Genomic DNA, 16,620 nt, shown 5'->3' with positions numbered 1-16,620 from the left:
GGGCCAACTCAGTACCATAACAAACTGTGGAAAATTCTTAAAGCGATGGGAATACCAGACCACCTTAACTGCCTCCTAAGAAACCTGTATGCGGGTCAAGAAGCAACAGTGAGAAACGCACATGGAACAATGGACTGGTTCAATATTGGGAAAGGAGTACTTCAAGGCTATGTATTTTCACCCTGCTTATTTAACTTACATGCAGAGTACATCATGAGAAATGCTGGGCTGGATGAATCACAAGCTAGAATCAAGATTTCCAGGAGAAATATCAACAAACTCAGATATACAGATGACACCATCATTATGGCAGAAAGCGAAAGAGGAACTAAAGAGCCTCTTGATGATGGTGAAAGAGGAGAGTGAAAAAGTTGGCTTAAAACTCAGCATTCAAAAAACTAAGATATTGGCATCTGGTCCCATCACTTCATGGCAAAAAGATGGGGAAACAATGCAAGCAGCGACAGACTTTATTTTCGTGGTCTCCAAAATCATTGTGGACAGTAACTGCAGCCATGAAATTAAAAGACATTTGCTCCTTGGGAGAAAAACTATGACAAACCTAGACAGCATATTAAAAAGCAGAAACATCACTTTACCAACTAAGATTTGTCTAGTCAAAGCTATGGGTTTTCCAGTAGTCATCTATAGATGTGAGAGTTGGACCATAAAGAACACTAAGCACAGAAGAACTGATGCTTTCGTATTGTGGTGTTGGAGTCTCTTGAGAGTCCCTCAGACTTCAAGGAGATTAAACCAGTCAATCCTAAAGGAAATCAACCCTGAATATTCATTGGAAGGACTGATGCTGAAGCTGAAGCTCCAATACTTTGGCCATTTAATGTGAAGAACTGACTCAGTGGAAAAGACCCTGATGCTGGGCAAGACTGAAGGCAAGAGGAGAAGGGGCCAACAGAGGGTGAGATGGTTGGATGGCATTACCAACTCAATGGACATGAATTTGAGCAAACTATGGGAAATAGTGGAGGACAGAGAAGTGTGGTGTGCTGCAGTCCACGGGGTCACAAAGAGTCGGGCACAACTTAGTGACTGAACAACAACAACAAAAGAGTGATATTTAGATTTAGAATTTGGAGTTCAAGGAATTTTTTGTAGTAAATCACTGCCAAATACAAATTCCTGTGCCTGCTGAATACTGAAGCCAAAAAACCCGAAACACTGGGATTTGGAGTAGTTTTACTGTAAAGGCTAAAGGAGGAGAACTGGTGGCTCATGTGCTACAGACTTAATCCTCTGTATTATTTTGGGGGGAAGAGTTTTTATAGGCAAAGTTCAGGTAAAAGGCACAGTTTGTGTTGCTTTGGTTGGTGGTGAGCTAACAGTGTCGTGTTCGGGGCTCACCTTCTGCACCTGAAATTGCCATCCTCCACCTGGGTTACTGCCTTAGTTCCTTCATAAGAATTGAAAGATAAGCTATTACGTATATCTCTTAAGGAGGAACAAGGTCTCTTACTTTTTAGCTGCACTATTTTTTTAAAATCTTTCACTATTGTTTTTTGACTGCTCCACATTTCTTCTACATTGCATCCTTTGCCTATTAGTAACTGTCAGAATCTGCCCTTGGGAATTCAGGGAAGGCTTTGGAGAGCGATGCCTTTTTCCTGCTAAAAACTCAGGGGACAGGGAAAGCCTTTTGTATCTAGCAGGGCCCTGTGTAGTCCTAACTGGTTACAGAATTACAGGAAATGAAAAAGAAGTCTGTTCAATTGTGACTAAACCAGTAAACTCACTTTTTAAAAAACACGCTATTTGTCCTTTACAAAGGAAGTCTACATGACGGCAAGCAGGTTGACTAATGGAGAGATAGAAAATTGTATTCCATTAGGAGAATATTTTCTCCAGACTTCTAGGATTTAGCATTTGGAGAATGGTTTCATCCATGAACTTTTCCAGTTTTGTCCTTGAACCTTCACCTAAGCCAGGTATAGAGACGGCCTAAGACCAGCAGTGTGGAGACACACCCCATCTAGGGCCTCTGAGAACCAGGACTCTGGGACACACGTTTATCCCATATCCCTGCTCTGCAGCAGGAACCTGATAGCTCCGTTTGGAGTCACAGGGAGCGCGCGGAGGATGGGAAGTGTAGTCTTTCTCCGCCCCACAGCGCTCCTGGTCTCCGCGGGCTCCCTCTGCGCATGTGCAGCCTTGGTCCCTTTTCTTCCCGTCCGCCTTTGCAGGTCCAGTGAGAAGTTCTTGGAGTTTCTCAGTTACCGGCGGAAGCAGGAAGTCTTGGGCTGCCCTCAGGCCCAGGCGGGACTCCGCAGTGCCCGAGTCTGGCTTGGACCTTAGCTCTGGGAAGGTGGGTGCGGTGTTCCAAATTCGGTTCAGGTAGGCTCCAGCGCAGGTGGAGCTGAGATCCATTAGGAGCAGGGGTTTGGTCCGTGTGGGGTGCGAATACCCGGCCTTGCCTGCATATGACGGGAACGCTGGGCGGACAGCGGTGGTCGCGCTGGCCGAGCGTGAGCAGGTGTGCTGGGCAGCTCTGCTCCGGAACCAGAGAGACCTGGTCAGTTCCCTCTGTGCCACATGTATTGTGGGCTGGAGAACTAACGTGGAGCAGAGTCAGGTAACTCGTCTGCAAAGAAGGCTATGGATAATGTCTGCTTCATGGGACTGATCCGAGGATTCGAGGTGGCGTCATTAGGAGGAGTTAGCAAAGTGCTAGGTAGTAACCGCCGAAGAAGTGCTAACAGCTGTTGTATTTAAAAGACACTGTGTTCTTTTCATTGGGTGGTTTATTTAAGTCTCCCCGTTATCTCGTGATAACGGGGTGACCCTCTGCATTAAACACAGAAAACAAGAAGCAAATCTGAGTCTCAGCTTGGTGAGGTGGTCCTGAATTTGAGAGGACTGTTGACTTCTCTAGGTTCACCAAGCTTATGCCAGAGCCAGGAGTTGAACCGTTGTTCATACTGTTCTGTCATCAGAAGACACTTATCAAGAGTCCCTTTTGAGAAACTGCACCCCACTTCACTCATTTTTTTTTTAATTACCTTAAAGTTCGGCATCTTTTTTACTTGGCTTCCTGTAAATTCTCTACCTCAGTGGGTAAACAATTTTGCTAGGAAAACTGAAGAACATAAAGAATACAGTTGTGTATTCTACTGTGAATTTTAATGAAATAGTATTATCCTTTGATGTTCTTCAGTCAGCTGTTGTTAGGTTTCTGTTTGTATTATTTAAATCAATAGACAAATAGAAATCAACAGACAAAATTGAACCTATTTATTTTATTTATTAATATTTATTTTTGGCTGTGCTGGGTCTTAGGTGCTGTTCAGGCTTGTCTGTAGTTGTGAAGAGCAGGGGCTACTCTAGTTTCAGTGCCAGGCTTCTCATTGTGGTGGCTTCTCCTGTTGCAGAGCACTGGCTCTAGGGTACACTGGCTTCAGTTATTGTGGCTGTGGGGCTCCACAGCACAGGCTCAATATTTGTGGCCCAGTGGCATAGTTGCTCTGCAGCATGTGGACTCTTCCCCCATCAGGGATTGAACCCATGTCTCCTGCATTGGCAGGCGGATTCTTTACCACCGAGCAACCAGGGATGTCCTATTTAAATCTGTTTAAATCAATAGACAAAATTTTCACTGTCAGAAGTGGTAGGTTTAAGCCCTATAATAATTTTAAACTCAAAAACGGACAGGTGGTGCTTCCACTAGGTCCTTCCCTTTTCAAGGTCTAAGAGGATGCTGTATGGAGGCTTCCCCTCAGCTGGCCTGCCGACATGATTGGGAGGTGAATGTAGGAACTGTGTGGCAGGCCAGGTGTCTTGACCCTGTCTTCTTTCTGCCCCTGCAGCTGAATCGTCACTGTCCTTTACTCTCCCAAGACCCACTGAAAATGAACATATCTGAGGTGAGCTCTTTATTCATCCCCCAATTTGTGGTGCGCATTTAACTCGATTTCAGATTGCTCTCAGTTTGTGTTACCCATCTTTTATGAATGTAAGTTATTTCCCTTTTATTATCAGTTTGCTAAACTTTTACTTGAATCATGAACATATCCTGAATTATATTGAATACCTTTTTGTATCTATTGAAGTAAAGGTATAGCTGGTTTTCTTTAATCTGCAATTATTAGAGGTAGCGTAAGTGGATTTTGGGGATTCCCAGGTGACTCAGTGGTAAAGAATCCACCTGCCAAAGCAGAAGAAAAGGAGATGTGGGTTCAATCCCTGGGTGGAGAAGATCCTCTGGAGTAGGAAATGGCAACCCACCCCAATATTTTTGTCTGGAAAATTCCATGGACAGAGGAGCCTGGCAGGCTGTAGTCCATGGGGTCGCAAAGATTTGGATGTGACTGAGCACGCAGGTTTGAATTTCTATTCTTGTATTGATGAATTAGATTAACCTATAATTTTGTTTTCTTCTCTACCTTACTGCAAAGGCTGAAGGACATGATAGTTTCCTTCACCTGCCCCCATTATAGGCTGTGATGGAAGGAAGAGGCCTATAAGAGACAATCAGATGGCCAGGAACTGTGCACATCTGGAGTAGATAGCCTATCCCTTCTCTAGGGGATCTTCCCAACCCAGGAATTGAACCAGGTCTCCACCTGTGGTATCTCAGTTATTATTAGTCTTATTGGAGCTCTTACTGTCTGCTCTTTTCTGTTCTCCCCTCCCCTCTCTCTTGTCCCTCACCCCTTTCTCTCTGTAATTCATAGGAGAAAATTCCCTGTCACATATTTCCTTAAACTTACCTCTAAAATTGGACTTTGTAAGTACATCTTCCCTGGTGTCCCAGTTGGTAAAGAATCTGCCTGCAATGCAGGAGACCCAGGTTTGATCCCTGGTTTGGGAAGATTCCTTGGAGAAGGAAATGGCAACCCACTCCAGTATTCTTGCCTGGGAAATCCCATAGACAGAGGAGCCTGGAGGGTTACAGTCCATGGGGTAGTCAGAGTCAGACATGACTTAGCAACTAAACCATGTAAATTATTGAGTTACTTTATTTAAAAAAAATCATAGGTATTTTTTTTATTACTACATTTTCACAGAAAATTGTACATTTTTGTCTGTTTTAAATATATTTTCATAACGTTATTGATATGTCTCTTGTTATGTCTATGTCTCTTGTTATGTCTATGTCTCTTGTTATGTCTATAATTTTTGTTTTCATGTATTATTTAAGTTTATTTAATAGAGGGAATGCTGATCAGAAAACAACCAAATGTTTGGCCCATTGGCCCTGTCAGAAATCTAGAATTTCAGGGTCTGAGGATGGGTTGGACATTTGTATTGGTAGCATATTCTAAATACTGAATTGAGGGAACATAGAGTACTCTTGCCTGGAAAATCCCATGGATGAAGGAGCCTTGTAGGCTGCGGTCCATGGGGTCACTAGGAGTTGGATATGACTGAGCGACTTCACTTTCACTTTTCACTTTCATGCATTGGAGAAGGAAACAGCACCCCGCTCCAGTACTCTTGCCTGGAGAATCCCAGGGACGGGGGCACCTGGTGGGCTGCCGTCTATGGGGTCCCACAAAGTTGGACACGACTGAAGCGACTTAGCAGCAGCAGCAGCAGACTCAACACTTGTTCGAAGAATTTGTTAACAAAATAAACCACTCATTACTCACAAATAAACAATTTCAAAATGAAGGATTGTTAAACCACTCATTCAGTTCGGTTCAGTTCAGTCGCTCAGTTGTGTCTCTTTGAGACCCCATGAATCGCAGCACGCCAGGCCTCCCTGTCCATCACCAACTCCCGGAGTTCACCCAGACTCACGTCCATCGAGTCAGTGATGCCATCCAGCCATCTCATCCTCTGTCATCCCCTTGTTCTCCTGCCCGAATCCCTCCCAGCGTCAGAGTCTTTTCCAATGAGTCAACTCTTCACATGAGATGGCCAGAGTACTGGAGTTTCAGCTTTAGCATCATTCCTTCCAAAGAAATCCCAGGGCTGATCTCCTTCAGAATGGACTGGTTGGATCTCCTTGCAGTCCAAGGGACTCTCAAGAGTCTTCTCCAACACCACAGTTCAAAAGCATCAATTCTTCGGAGCTCAGCTTTCTTCACAGTCCAACTCTCACATCCATACATGACCACTGGAAAAACCATAGCCTTGACTAGAGGAACCTTTGTTGGCAAAGTAATGTCTCTGCTTTTCAATATGCTATCTAGGTTGGTCATAACTTTTCTTCCAAGGAGTAAGCATCTTTTAATTTCATGGCTACAGTCACCATCTGCAACAATTTCAGGTTTTGTTTTTTTTTTTTTATAGAACACTGTTTGACTTAACAAAAGTAACAGGGTGTACATCACCAAAGTGGGAAAACCAGCATCCAGACTTGAACAGTGTTGGGCTGTCCCTTGTTAATAGCAATCTGCAGTCCCAGTTGGGAAAGGGTCCTGGTTGGTGCAGCCACCCTATGGTTGAGACTTCAAATTGCAGTTTGGGGGCTCCTGCTTATAATCCCAGACCAAAACCTGATGTTATCATGAGTTTGCACATAAAAATTCAGCTCTGGTTTAGCTTTTACAATGCTGTTTGTTTCACCTTGTGAATCATAAGACTTCCTAGACTCCAGAGGGCTTAAGAGATTCTAAGACCCACTCCGTTTCTTATGTAGAGTGCTGCCTGACTTGCTGTGCTTACAGGCTCGCATGGAATCCGGGCAGTGTCCAGGCAAGTCAGAAGCAGGTCTGAGGCCTGCTCTCCTGCTTCTGATGCCTGAATAGGACTTCCTCCATTTTAATTTCTCCTTAACACTCTGAGTCTAAAAATCTAAGCAGAAATCAGAGTCATTGAGGTCTGTGATCATTTCAAATTATTTATTTGTGGTACAAAGTATGAATCAATGTTATATTATTATTATTTTCTAACAGAGTTTTTTAGGCTAGCATGATTTTTGTCAGAAGATACTTTCTTCCTGGAATTGCCTGGACACCTAAATTAAAGAAATGTGTGTGTGTGTGCATGTATGCTTGTATATATTGTTTTTAGCTTTTCCTTTTGATCTATGTGTTTCATTTTTTAAATATTACACACTGTCTTGATTAGTGGCTGTGTGGTATGTCTTGAAATCAAGTAATATTAGTCCAACTTTGTTCTTTTTCAAAATGCTTTTCGTATTCTAGACTTTTTTGCCTTTCTACATAAATATTAGAATTAGCTTGTGATTCTTAAAAAAAAAAAAAAAAAAGACCTGTGATTTCATTGAATCTGTGGATCTCTTTGTGGAGAAGTGATAGCTCCACCATATTGGATCTCCTAATTTATGAATTCAATATTTATCTCTGTTTACTAGTTTTTTAGAGAATTTTGAGGTAAGAAAGGGCATGGCCTGGCTTATAATTTAAAATATAACTCTCAAAATGGACTCTAGTGAAGCAGTTGCAGAAACAGATGAGTTAGCAGGCTCTTTCAGCTCTTCCAAGATTTGATGATGCGTTGGATGATTTTGTTGTTGTTTAGTTGCTGAGTCATGTTTGACTCTTTGAGACCCCATCAGCTTTAGCCTACCAGGCTTTTCTGTCCGTGGGATTCTCTAGGCAAGAACACTGGAGTGGGTTGTCACTTCCTTCTCCATGGGATCTTCTGACTCAGGGATTGAGCTCAAGTATCCTGCATTGGCAGGCAGAATGTTTACCACTGAGCCATCAGGGAAGCCCCAGCTGATTTTACTTGATTCCACTTTAGCTCAAATGGAAAGAGCCTGGGATGCTTTGGCCAGCTGTTAAACCTGAGTCTGAGAATGCTACTTCATAAATATTGATGTGAAGACTCTCACCCAAGCTTGCATTGTGGTCATGGATATAATTTGGAAAAAAGAACTCTTTGAATAAACTATGTTTCTTTTAACCTTCTTTTCAAAAGAAAAATAATATTTGTGTGGGTTTTGGAGGTTGAACCAAAAGCGTGCCTGCTTCCCTAGGACATTGCATATAAAGAGTATACTGTTAGATATTTTTTATTTTTGATAATGTGAAAAAATTTTCAGTTTTTGTCTTATACTTTTAAATAAACTGATAGAAATTAGTTCCAAAGGTATTTTCCACATCACCTAAATTTGAATTCTTCAGATTGATGAGAAATGTGCCTTCACAGACATCAGTGTCATTCAAGGATATGAGTGTGGAGTTTACCTGGAAGGAGTGGCAGCATGTGAATCCTGCTCAGAGGACCCTGTACAGAGATGTGATGCTGGAGAACTATAGCCACCTTGTCTCACCGGGTGAGCCTACTTTATTATAGGACTCTGACTCGGGTGCAGTTGATCTTCTGTTCCTGCTTTTTTTTTTTAAGTAAATTACCTGTATTGAGGAGTAATTGACAGAAAAGAAAATTTAACAGGTTTCTGTGTATACTAGAATGAATTCTGGACAATATGTACAGCTGTGGCACCAAAGTCACAATACAGATTATTTCTGCCATGTGAAAGTTTTCCTTGGCTGTTCTCTGTCCTCTCTTGACACCTATTTTCTGATAATCACTGATCCTCTTTTTGTTTCAATACTTTCTCCCCCCCTCCACTTTTTTTTCTAAAAGATTGCACCAAGTCTTAATTGTGGCACACTGGATCTTTAGTTGCTGCATGTGGTATCTAGTTCCCTGACCAGGGATGAAGCCTGGGCACCCTGCATTGGGAGTGTGTTGACTTAGGCACTTGACCACCAGGGATGTTCCCTACTTTTCCCTTTTTTGGAAATTCATATAAATGGAATCATACTTTATGTACTGCCTGTATGACTTCTTTCTCCTTGTATAATTCTTTGGTGACTGTTTATGTTGTTTTATCTGTATTTATTCCCTTTATTGAAGAGTAGTGTATTTTTAATTATAGATGTTGAGATCCTTTTTAGTTTGATGCTAATCATAACTAAATGTGCTATGAATATTTGCATCTACATCGTGTGAGGCTATATTTTTATTCCCTTGTGAAAAGACCCTCGGGTGGTTTCCTGGGTCTCATGAAATAATTATACCTGTAGGAATGCCTGGTTTTATTTAGCTTTACTTTATTAGGCTTCCCAGCCGAGAATGTTTTTTACAAATGGGAAGTTTGTGTCAATCCCCTGGGTCGGACTGCATATCGGTATTTGAACCGTATTTGCTCACTCTGTGTCTCTGTGTCACATTTTGGAAATTCTCATAACATTTCAGACTCTTTCACTGTTATATTTGGTAAGGTGATCTGTGATTGTTGATGTTGTATTGTAATTGTTTTGGGGCACCGTGAGTTGCACTCATATGAGATGGTGAACTTCATTAGTAAATATTGTGTGTGTTCAGATTTCCCCTGTGACTGGCCATTCCCCAGTCTCTTCAGGCAGGCCTCCTATTCCCTGAGACACAGCAATATTGAAACTGGGCTAATTAATAACCATACAATGGCTTATAGCTGTTGAAGTGAAAGGAAGAGTTACATGATACTTTAAATTAAGTTAGAAATTATTAGTAAGGAAGTTACGCTGAAAGGCGAGATAATACTGAAAAAACTAGGCCTATTACACCAGTTGGCCAACTTATGAATGCAAAATTTTGAGGGAAAATTAAAGTGCCAACTCCAGTGAACACATGAATGATAAGAAAGTGAAATAACTTGATTGCTGATATGGAGAATATTTTAGTGTTCTGAAAAGAAGGTCAAACCACCCACAACATTCAGTTAAGTCCTTGGCAAGGTCCTGAGTGTCTTCAATTCTATGAAGGCTGAGAGAGGCAAGGAACCTACAAAAGAAGAGTTTGAATCTACTATAGGTTGATTCATGAGGGTTAAGGAAGGAAGCCATCTCTATAAGATGAATGTGTAAGGGGGAACAGCAAGGGCTGACAAAAAAGCTGCAGGAAGTTATTATCCAGAAGATCTACTATAGCTTAGATGATTAATGCAGGTGGCCACACTTCACAAGAGTTTCAGAATAGGTGAAATACTTCTCTATTGGAAGAAGATACCATGCAGGACTTTCATAGGTAGATAATGGGTAGACAGATGTCCATGCTTAGCTTCAAAGCACACGCTGACTCTCTTGTTAGGGGCTAGTGCAGCTGGTGACTTTAAGCTGAAGCCAGTGCTCATTTGCCATTCTGAAAATTCTAGGGCCCTTAGGCATTGTGCTGAATCTTCTTTGCCTGAGCTTCATAAATCAACAACAAAGCTTGGGTGATGGTACATAGGTTGATTTGGCAGGGTTTGAGAGGATTCAGTAATTTTGAAAGAGATTTTAGGGTTATTGAAAAATGCTGTTAATTTGTGTTGCATTTTATGGAGAAATCCTGACAGGAGTTAATTGGTGTGACAAGCTTCATTGTTGTCTTTAAAGAAATTGCCATAACCATTCCATCCTTTAGTAGCCATCACCATTAATACTCAGCAGATGTCAACATTGACACAGGATCCTCCAGCAGCGAAGTTATCAGGCACAAAATGCTCCGAGGATGGTTAATAATATTTTAACAATAAGGTGTTTTGTAATTAAGGAATATATAATTTTTTTAGACATAATGCTGCTGTACATAATTAGGCTTCCCTGTGTTTAAACAACTTTCTTATGTATTAGGAAGGCAAACAGTTTGTGATTCAATTGTGATATTCACTTTATTGCAGGAACCACACCTGTAGTATCTTTTAAGATCTGCCTGTATATGAAGGAAAAAAAAAAAGCAATTGCCAGATTTGTTTAAAGTACATGTGTCATTTATGTGGGCATTAGCAACATATAGTAGTTCTGCTTGCTCCATGCCTACACCCTCATTTTGTGTTGTAAACCTGACGAGTTTTGATCCTTTTATTGGGTGTCTGTTGTATATACTTGGTTTCATTTCTCTTTGATGATGAACAACTTTCGTATGCTGGTTGGCCATTCACATAGCTTTTAAAAAGGTATGTTCAGATTCTTACCATTTGTTTTGTTTGAGTTTTCTGTCTAGTAATTCAAAATATACTTCTTTATGTAATCTTGATGACTTTTATAAGATGCACCTTTTGGAAATTTTTTCTTTTAATCTATGGTTGACCATTTTGTTTGCTAAACAATTGGGCAAAATATTTTCATGTTGTGATGATGTTCAGTGTATCATTTGCTTCAGTTTCTGTTCCATTCCCCCCATCCCTCTACTTAATAAATTGCCTAAGCAAAGGTCATTCAGATTTTGTCCTGTATTTTTCTTCTGTAAATGTCCTTGGTTTAGGTTTTACCTTTAAGTCTTTGACTTTTTCCCATTAATCTCTGTACATGGTGTGAAATATTACTTGTCTTTCTCTTTGCAGCCAAATATCTACTTAATGGACTGATTATCCTTTCCCTATTTAGTTGCCTTGGCACCTTTTTAAATAAATTGTGTATATATGCATAGGCTTATTTCTGAATATCATTCTGGTTTATTGATCTAAATACCTATGTGAATATGAATAATGCACTTTTTAAATTAATCTGGCTCTGTAGTATGTTTTCACATCAGAAAGAATAAGTCCTCTTAGTTTTTTCTTAGATTGTTAGTTTCTTTCCCTATAAATTTAAAAAAATATATTTTTTGGAAATCCTAGTAGTAGTATGTGAGGATTGTATTGAATATGTAGAAGAATTGGGGGAAATATTGCATCTAATACTGAATTTTCTGATCTGTGAACGTCTTTCCTTTTCCTTAGCTTTTAATGTTCCTTTGGAATGTGTTGTAGTTTTCCCTTACATATCTTCAATCTTTGTTGTGAGCTGTGCCCTTAAGTCTTTTGATGCTACAATGATACTTTTCAAACTTCAAGTTTCAATTGTTTTCTGGATTTATATAGATATATAATTTATGTTCATTTTTGTTGTTTCTATTTGATATTTCACTTGTTACTCCTCCTAGCTGTTTTGAAGACTCCTTAAACTTTTATATATGAGATAATATCATTTGTAAATAAAGATATTTTTATATTTTTCTAATCTTCATTTCTTTTAACTTGTTTCTTTGGCTGGGACTTAATGTGAAATAATTTATTATTGACATCCAAGTATGATATTAGTCATAAGACTTAAATAGTTGCTCACTGTTACCTATTTCTTTTCTTCCTATTCTTAGTGCCATAAAATTAGGATCATTTTTTCCTTAAATATTCATACTAGAATTCACTAAGGAGGCAATCTGGACCTGGCGTTTTCTTTGTCAGAACTTTTTTTTTTTTAAATAACAACTTGACTGCAGTATAATTCACGTACCCAAAATTGATCCTTTTAGTTTATACAATTCAATTTATACAAAAAAAAAATACTTTTTAATATGTTCACAGACATATGGGACTATCACCACTACTTTTTTTTATTATATTTTCATCACCCCCAAGAGGAACTCTGTACCCATTGGTAGTCACTCTCCGTTTCTGCTCTCCAGCCCCTAGGAACTACTAATTTACTTTGTGTCTCTAAGAGATTTGACTATTCTAGAGGTTCCACATCAATAGAATCACAAAATATATAGCCTTTTGCGGCTTCTTCCACTAAGCATGATCTTTTTATAGTTTACCAGAGTTATAATATGTATCTATCATCCACTTCTGCAGCCATGAAAAAGACGCTTACTCCTTGGAAGGAAAGTTATGACCAACCTAGATAGCATATTCAAAAGCACAGACATTACTTTGCCAACAAAGGTTCGTCTAGTCAAGGCTATGGTTTTTCCTGTGGTCATGTATGGATGTGAGAGTTGGACTGTGAAGAAAGCTGAGCGCCGAAGAATTGATGCTTTTGAACTGTGGTGTTGGAGAAGACTCTTGAGAGTCCCTTGGACTGCAAGGAGATCCAAACAGTCCATTCTGAAGGAGATCAGCCCTGGGATTTCTTTGGAAGGAAAGATGCTAAAGCTGAAACTCCAGTACTTTGGCCACCTCATGCAAAGAGTTGACTCATTGGAAGAGACTCTGAGGCTGGGAGGGATTGGGGGCAGGAGGAGAAGGGGATGACAGAGGATGAGATGGCTGGATGGCATCACTGACTCGATGGATGTGAGTCTGGGTGAACTCCGGTGATGGACAGGGGGCCTGATGTGCTGCGATTCATGGGGTCACAAAGAGTCAGACACAACTGAGTGACTGATCTGATCTTATCATCCACTTCAATTTCTGGTTAAGTAATCTTTGATTGTATGGTTATATCATATTTTGTTTACCACTCAATGAGCTTTGGTTGTTTCCACTTTGACAGTTGTGAATAATGCTGCTATGAGCAGTTGTAGAAACATTTTTGCGTTCACAGTTTTTCATTCTACTTTGTATATATTTTGAGTGAAATCACTGGGAGCTATAGTAACACTGTTTAAGTGCCAAAACACTATTCCAAAGCAGTGGCAGGTTTTTAGCAGCCCACTGACAAAGAATAAGAGTTCCCATTTTCCCACATATACCTTAATGATTATTATTTTCTGTCTTTTATTTTTAAAGCCCTCCTAATGGGTATGAATGAGTTTCATTATAGTTACCAGTTGTATCTCCCTGACTTTGAGCATCTTTTATATGCTACTTGCTTATTGCCTGTTCGTATATGTTCCTTGGAAAAATATCTGTTCATATCAATTATCCAGTTATAGATTGGGTCATTTGTCCTTTTTTACTGTTAACTTATAAGTTTTTTTAGTAAATTTCTGGATACACGTTTCTTTATCAATTACATATTTTGTAAATATTTTCTCCCATTCTGTGAGTTGTCTTTTCACTCTCTACATGGAGCTCTTTGAAGCCCAAAAGTTTCTTATTTTGATACCATACAGCCGAACTGTTTTCTGTTTTATTTGTTTTTGTCAAATCTAAGAATCTAATTCTAACTCAGAATCAAAAAATTAATCATTTTTTTAAATGTAATTTTGGCTGCGCTGGGTTTTTCTTGCTGCGCGTGGGCTTTCTCTAGTTGCAGTGAGCAGAGGCTACTCTAGTTGTAGTGTGCAGGCTTCTCATTGCGGTGGTTTCTCTTGTTGGAGAATACCTGCTCATGGGCATGCAGGCTTCAGTAGTTTTTATGTGCAGACTCAGTAATTGTGGTACTCAGGCTGTGTTGCCCGAGGCATGTGGAATATTCCCAGATGGGGATATTGGCAGGATTGACTGCATTGGCACGCGGATTGTTAACCACTGGACCACCACCCGCTCCCTGCCACCTGCCCAGGAATTCCCACTGCTATGGTTTTTTCTTCATATTTTACAACTTTTTTTCTTCTATGTTTAGATTTATTACTCATTTTTGGTCTCTATTTTCATGTCTATTCTTACATCAGTACTACCTTAATAGTATAGTATGGTAGGACTTTCCTGGTAGTACAGTGGATAAGAATCCGCCAGGCAATGTATGGGACATGAGTTCTATTCCTGCAGTGGGAAGATTCCACTTGCCTCTGAGCAACAGATCCCTTCCGACACAGCTACCGAGCCCACACTTTAGAGCCTAAGAGCCACAAGTATTGAAGCCCTTGTACTTGATCATGTGCTCTCTGTAACAAGAGAAGCTACTGCAAAGAGAAGCCCATGTACTGTAACTAGAGAAACCCTGAGCACAGCAATGACAACCCAGCACACCAAAAATAAATGGTTAATTAAAACAATTTGGAAAACTGAAGGTTTAAAAAAAGTAGAATATGATATTGTGATGAGTAAGAAGAAGTAGTAACATATGATATTGTGATTTATAATAAGTACTTAGTCTTCATCTGTGTTTCTGGTACAAAGTTCTAAAATGATTGCAGTTTCTTAAATGATAAGAGAGAGATTGATATTATTTTGTTTTCCATAACAGAATATTCAAAACAATATTTATAACAAACGCTTTTTGTTATTCATAACATACCTCTTTCAACCACACTTGAGTTCATGTTAAAGAGGTGACTTTGAAAACCTGAGCATGTAGGCTTGTTCCAAGAATACCAATCAAATGATTAGAGGGTTGTGACTTCTAGTCCCACACTCTTGACTTCTAGGCAGGGAGGGGGCGGGGAGGCTTTAGATTGACTTAATTACTAATAACAATTATTCCTACATGTTGAGGTCTCCATAAATATTTCTGAACTCTGGGTACAGAGTTCTTCATTGATGCTGAACATTTGGAGGTGGTGGTAGGGTGAGGCTCTTAGATGGCCTGGAAGGTCTGCCCTATGCAGCTTTTTTATCTGACTGTTACTGAGATGCGTGCTTTGTGATAAAACTGGCAATCTATTAAAGGTAAGAAACTGTTCTTTGGAGTTCTGTGAGCTACTACTACTACTAAGTCGCTTCAGTCGTGTCCGACTCTGTGTGACCCCATAGACGGCAGCCCACCAGGTTCCCCCGTCCCTGGGATTCTCCAGGCAAGAACACTGGAGTGGGTTGCCATTTCCTTCTCCAGTGCATAAAAGTGAAAAGTGAAAGTGAAGTGACTCAGTCGTTTCTGACTCTTAGTGACCCCATGGACTGCAGCATACCAGGCTCCTCCGTCCATGGGATTTTCCAGGCAAGAGTACTGGAGTGGGGTGTCATTGCCTTCGATTCTAGCAAATTAAATCAGAGGGTGAGGATATGGGGCCTCTGATTTATAGTCAGTTGATCTGAGTCACAGGTCGCAATCTAGACTTGTAATTGACATCTAAAGTTTGAGGAGGTGATTTTGTGGGACTCAACCCCTGGACAATGGGATCTGCAGATACTGTCAGAACTGAATTGAAACATCCATATTCAGCAATCAGAAGTGAGGTAGTATTGAAAATACAGAAGTATTTTGTGAGTAGACACAGTAATATAAATGAGAAACAGGAGGGTTTGATGTAAACAGAGTAATTAAAATTGCAAATTGTGAACCCTCCCTCCCAATTTTTAAAATTATTTTACCTATCCTTGTTTCTTGTCATTCTTTATTCTGCAGCAGTGATTTCTACCAATCTGTCTTTCAGCTCACTTATTCATTCTTCTGCCTCATGTTTTCAGTTAACTGATTCCTTTTTGTGTCTTTTTATTTTCTTTTTTTTTTGACCTGTTTCCAGTTGCAGGGTGTCTGCCATTCCTCTTACACTATCAAGGCCATGATATAGAAGTTTGTTTGCAGAGTCTTATTTAAACCTGTGTATATGTAGACTGATTATGATACAGGAGTTTAATGAGATCAGTTTCTTTTTTGATCCAGAAAAAAATGATATTTAGTTTCCCTCCAAAGGAAAGGTCAAACGAGCACCGTCAGTATGCTGCACTCCTGTAACAGTTCCTTCCTTCATTCACGTATGTTAAAGCACTTGGAGCTGAACTAAATCCTAAATTATTTCCCATTTATAGGTTATTGTTATTGTTTTACAAAGCTAGATGTAATTGTCAAGTTGAAACAAGGAAAAGATCCATTTTTATTAAAGGAGGAGTCTATAAACAAGACTCATGAGCTGAGGTGTCAATACAACTCTTGGGGAAATAAGATTGAAAATGATTCAGTTAGAGGTGACCATTGTGAAACAGTGTTAAACAGTGTTCTTTGTGGGGACTTAAATCTTGAAGTTTAGAAACAGTCGGACATGACTGAGCGACTTCACTTTCACTTTTTACTTTCATGCCTTGGAGAAGGAAATGGCAACCCACTCCAGTGTTCTTGCCTGGAGAATCCCAGGGTCAGGGGAGCCTGGTGGGCTGCCGTCTATGGGGTCGCACAGAGTTGGACACTACTGAATCGACTT

At 40.0% G+C, this 16,620-nt stretch overlaps 1 protein-coding gene across 1 annotated transcript in view; it reads left to right on the top strand.

The window, feature by feature from the left end:
* Positions 1-16,620, top strand: part of LOC133253487 (zinc finger protein 41-like) — a 56,677-nt gene that overhangs the window by 30,709 nt on the left and 9,348 nt on the right. Inside the window, exons 2-4 of the mRNA XM_061427084.1 lie at positions 2,165-2,320; positions 3,819-3,875; positions 8,077-8,203. Coding sequence (XP_061283068.1) covers positions 2,165-2,320; positions 3,819-3,875; positions 8,077-8,203 — 340 coding nt within the window. The remainder of the gene's footprint in view (positions 1-2,164; positions 2,321-3,818; positions 3,876-8,076; positions 8,204-16,620) is intronic.

The sequence above is a fragment of the Bos javanicus genome, chromosome 8 (assembly GCF_032452875.1).
Source record: "Bos javanicus breed banteng chromosome 8, ARS-OSU_banteng_1.0, whole genome shotgun sequence".
In the NCBI taxonomy this organism is placed as follows: Eukaryota; Metazoa; Chordata; class Mammalia; order Artiodactyla; family Bovidae; genus Bos; species Bos javanicus.
Note: the sequence above shows the minus strand (reverse complement) of the source record. Positions and strands in the feature narration are given on the sequence as shown.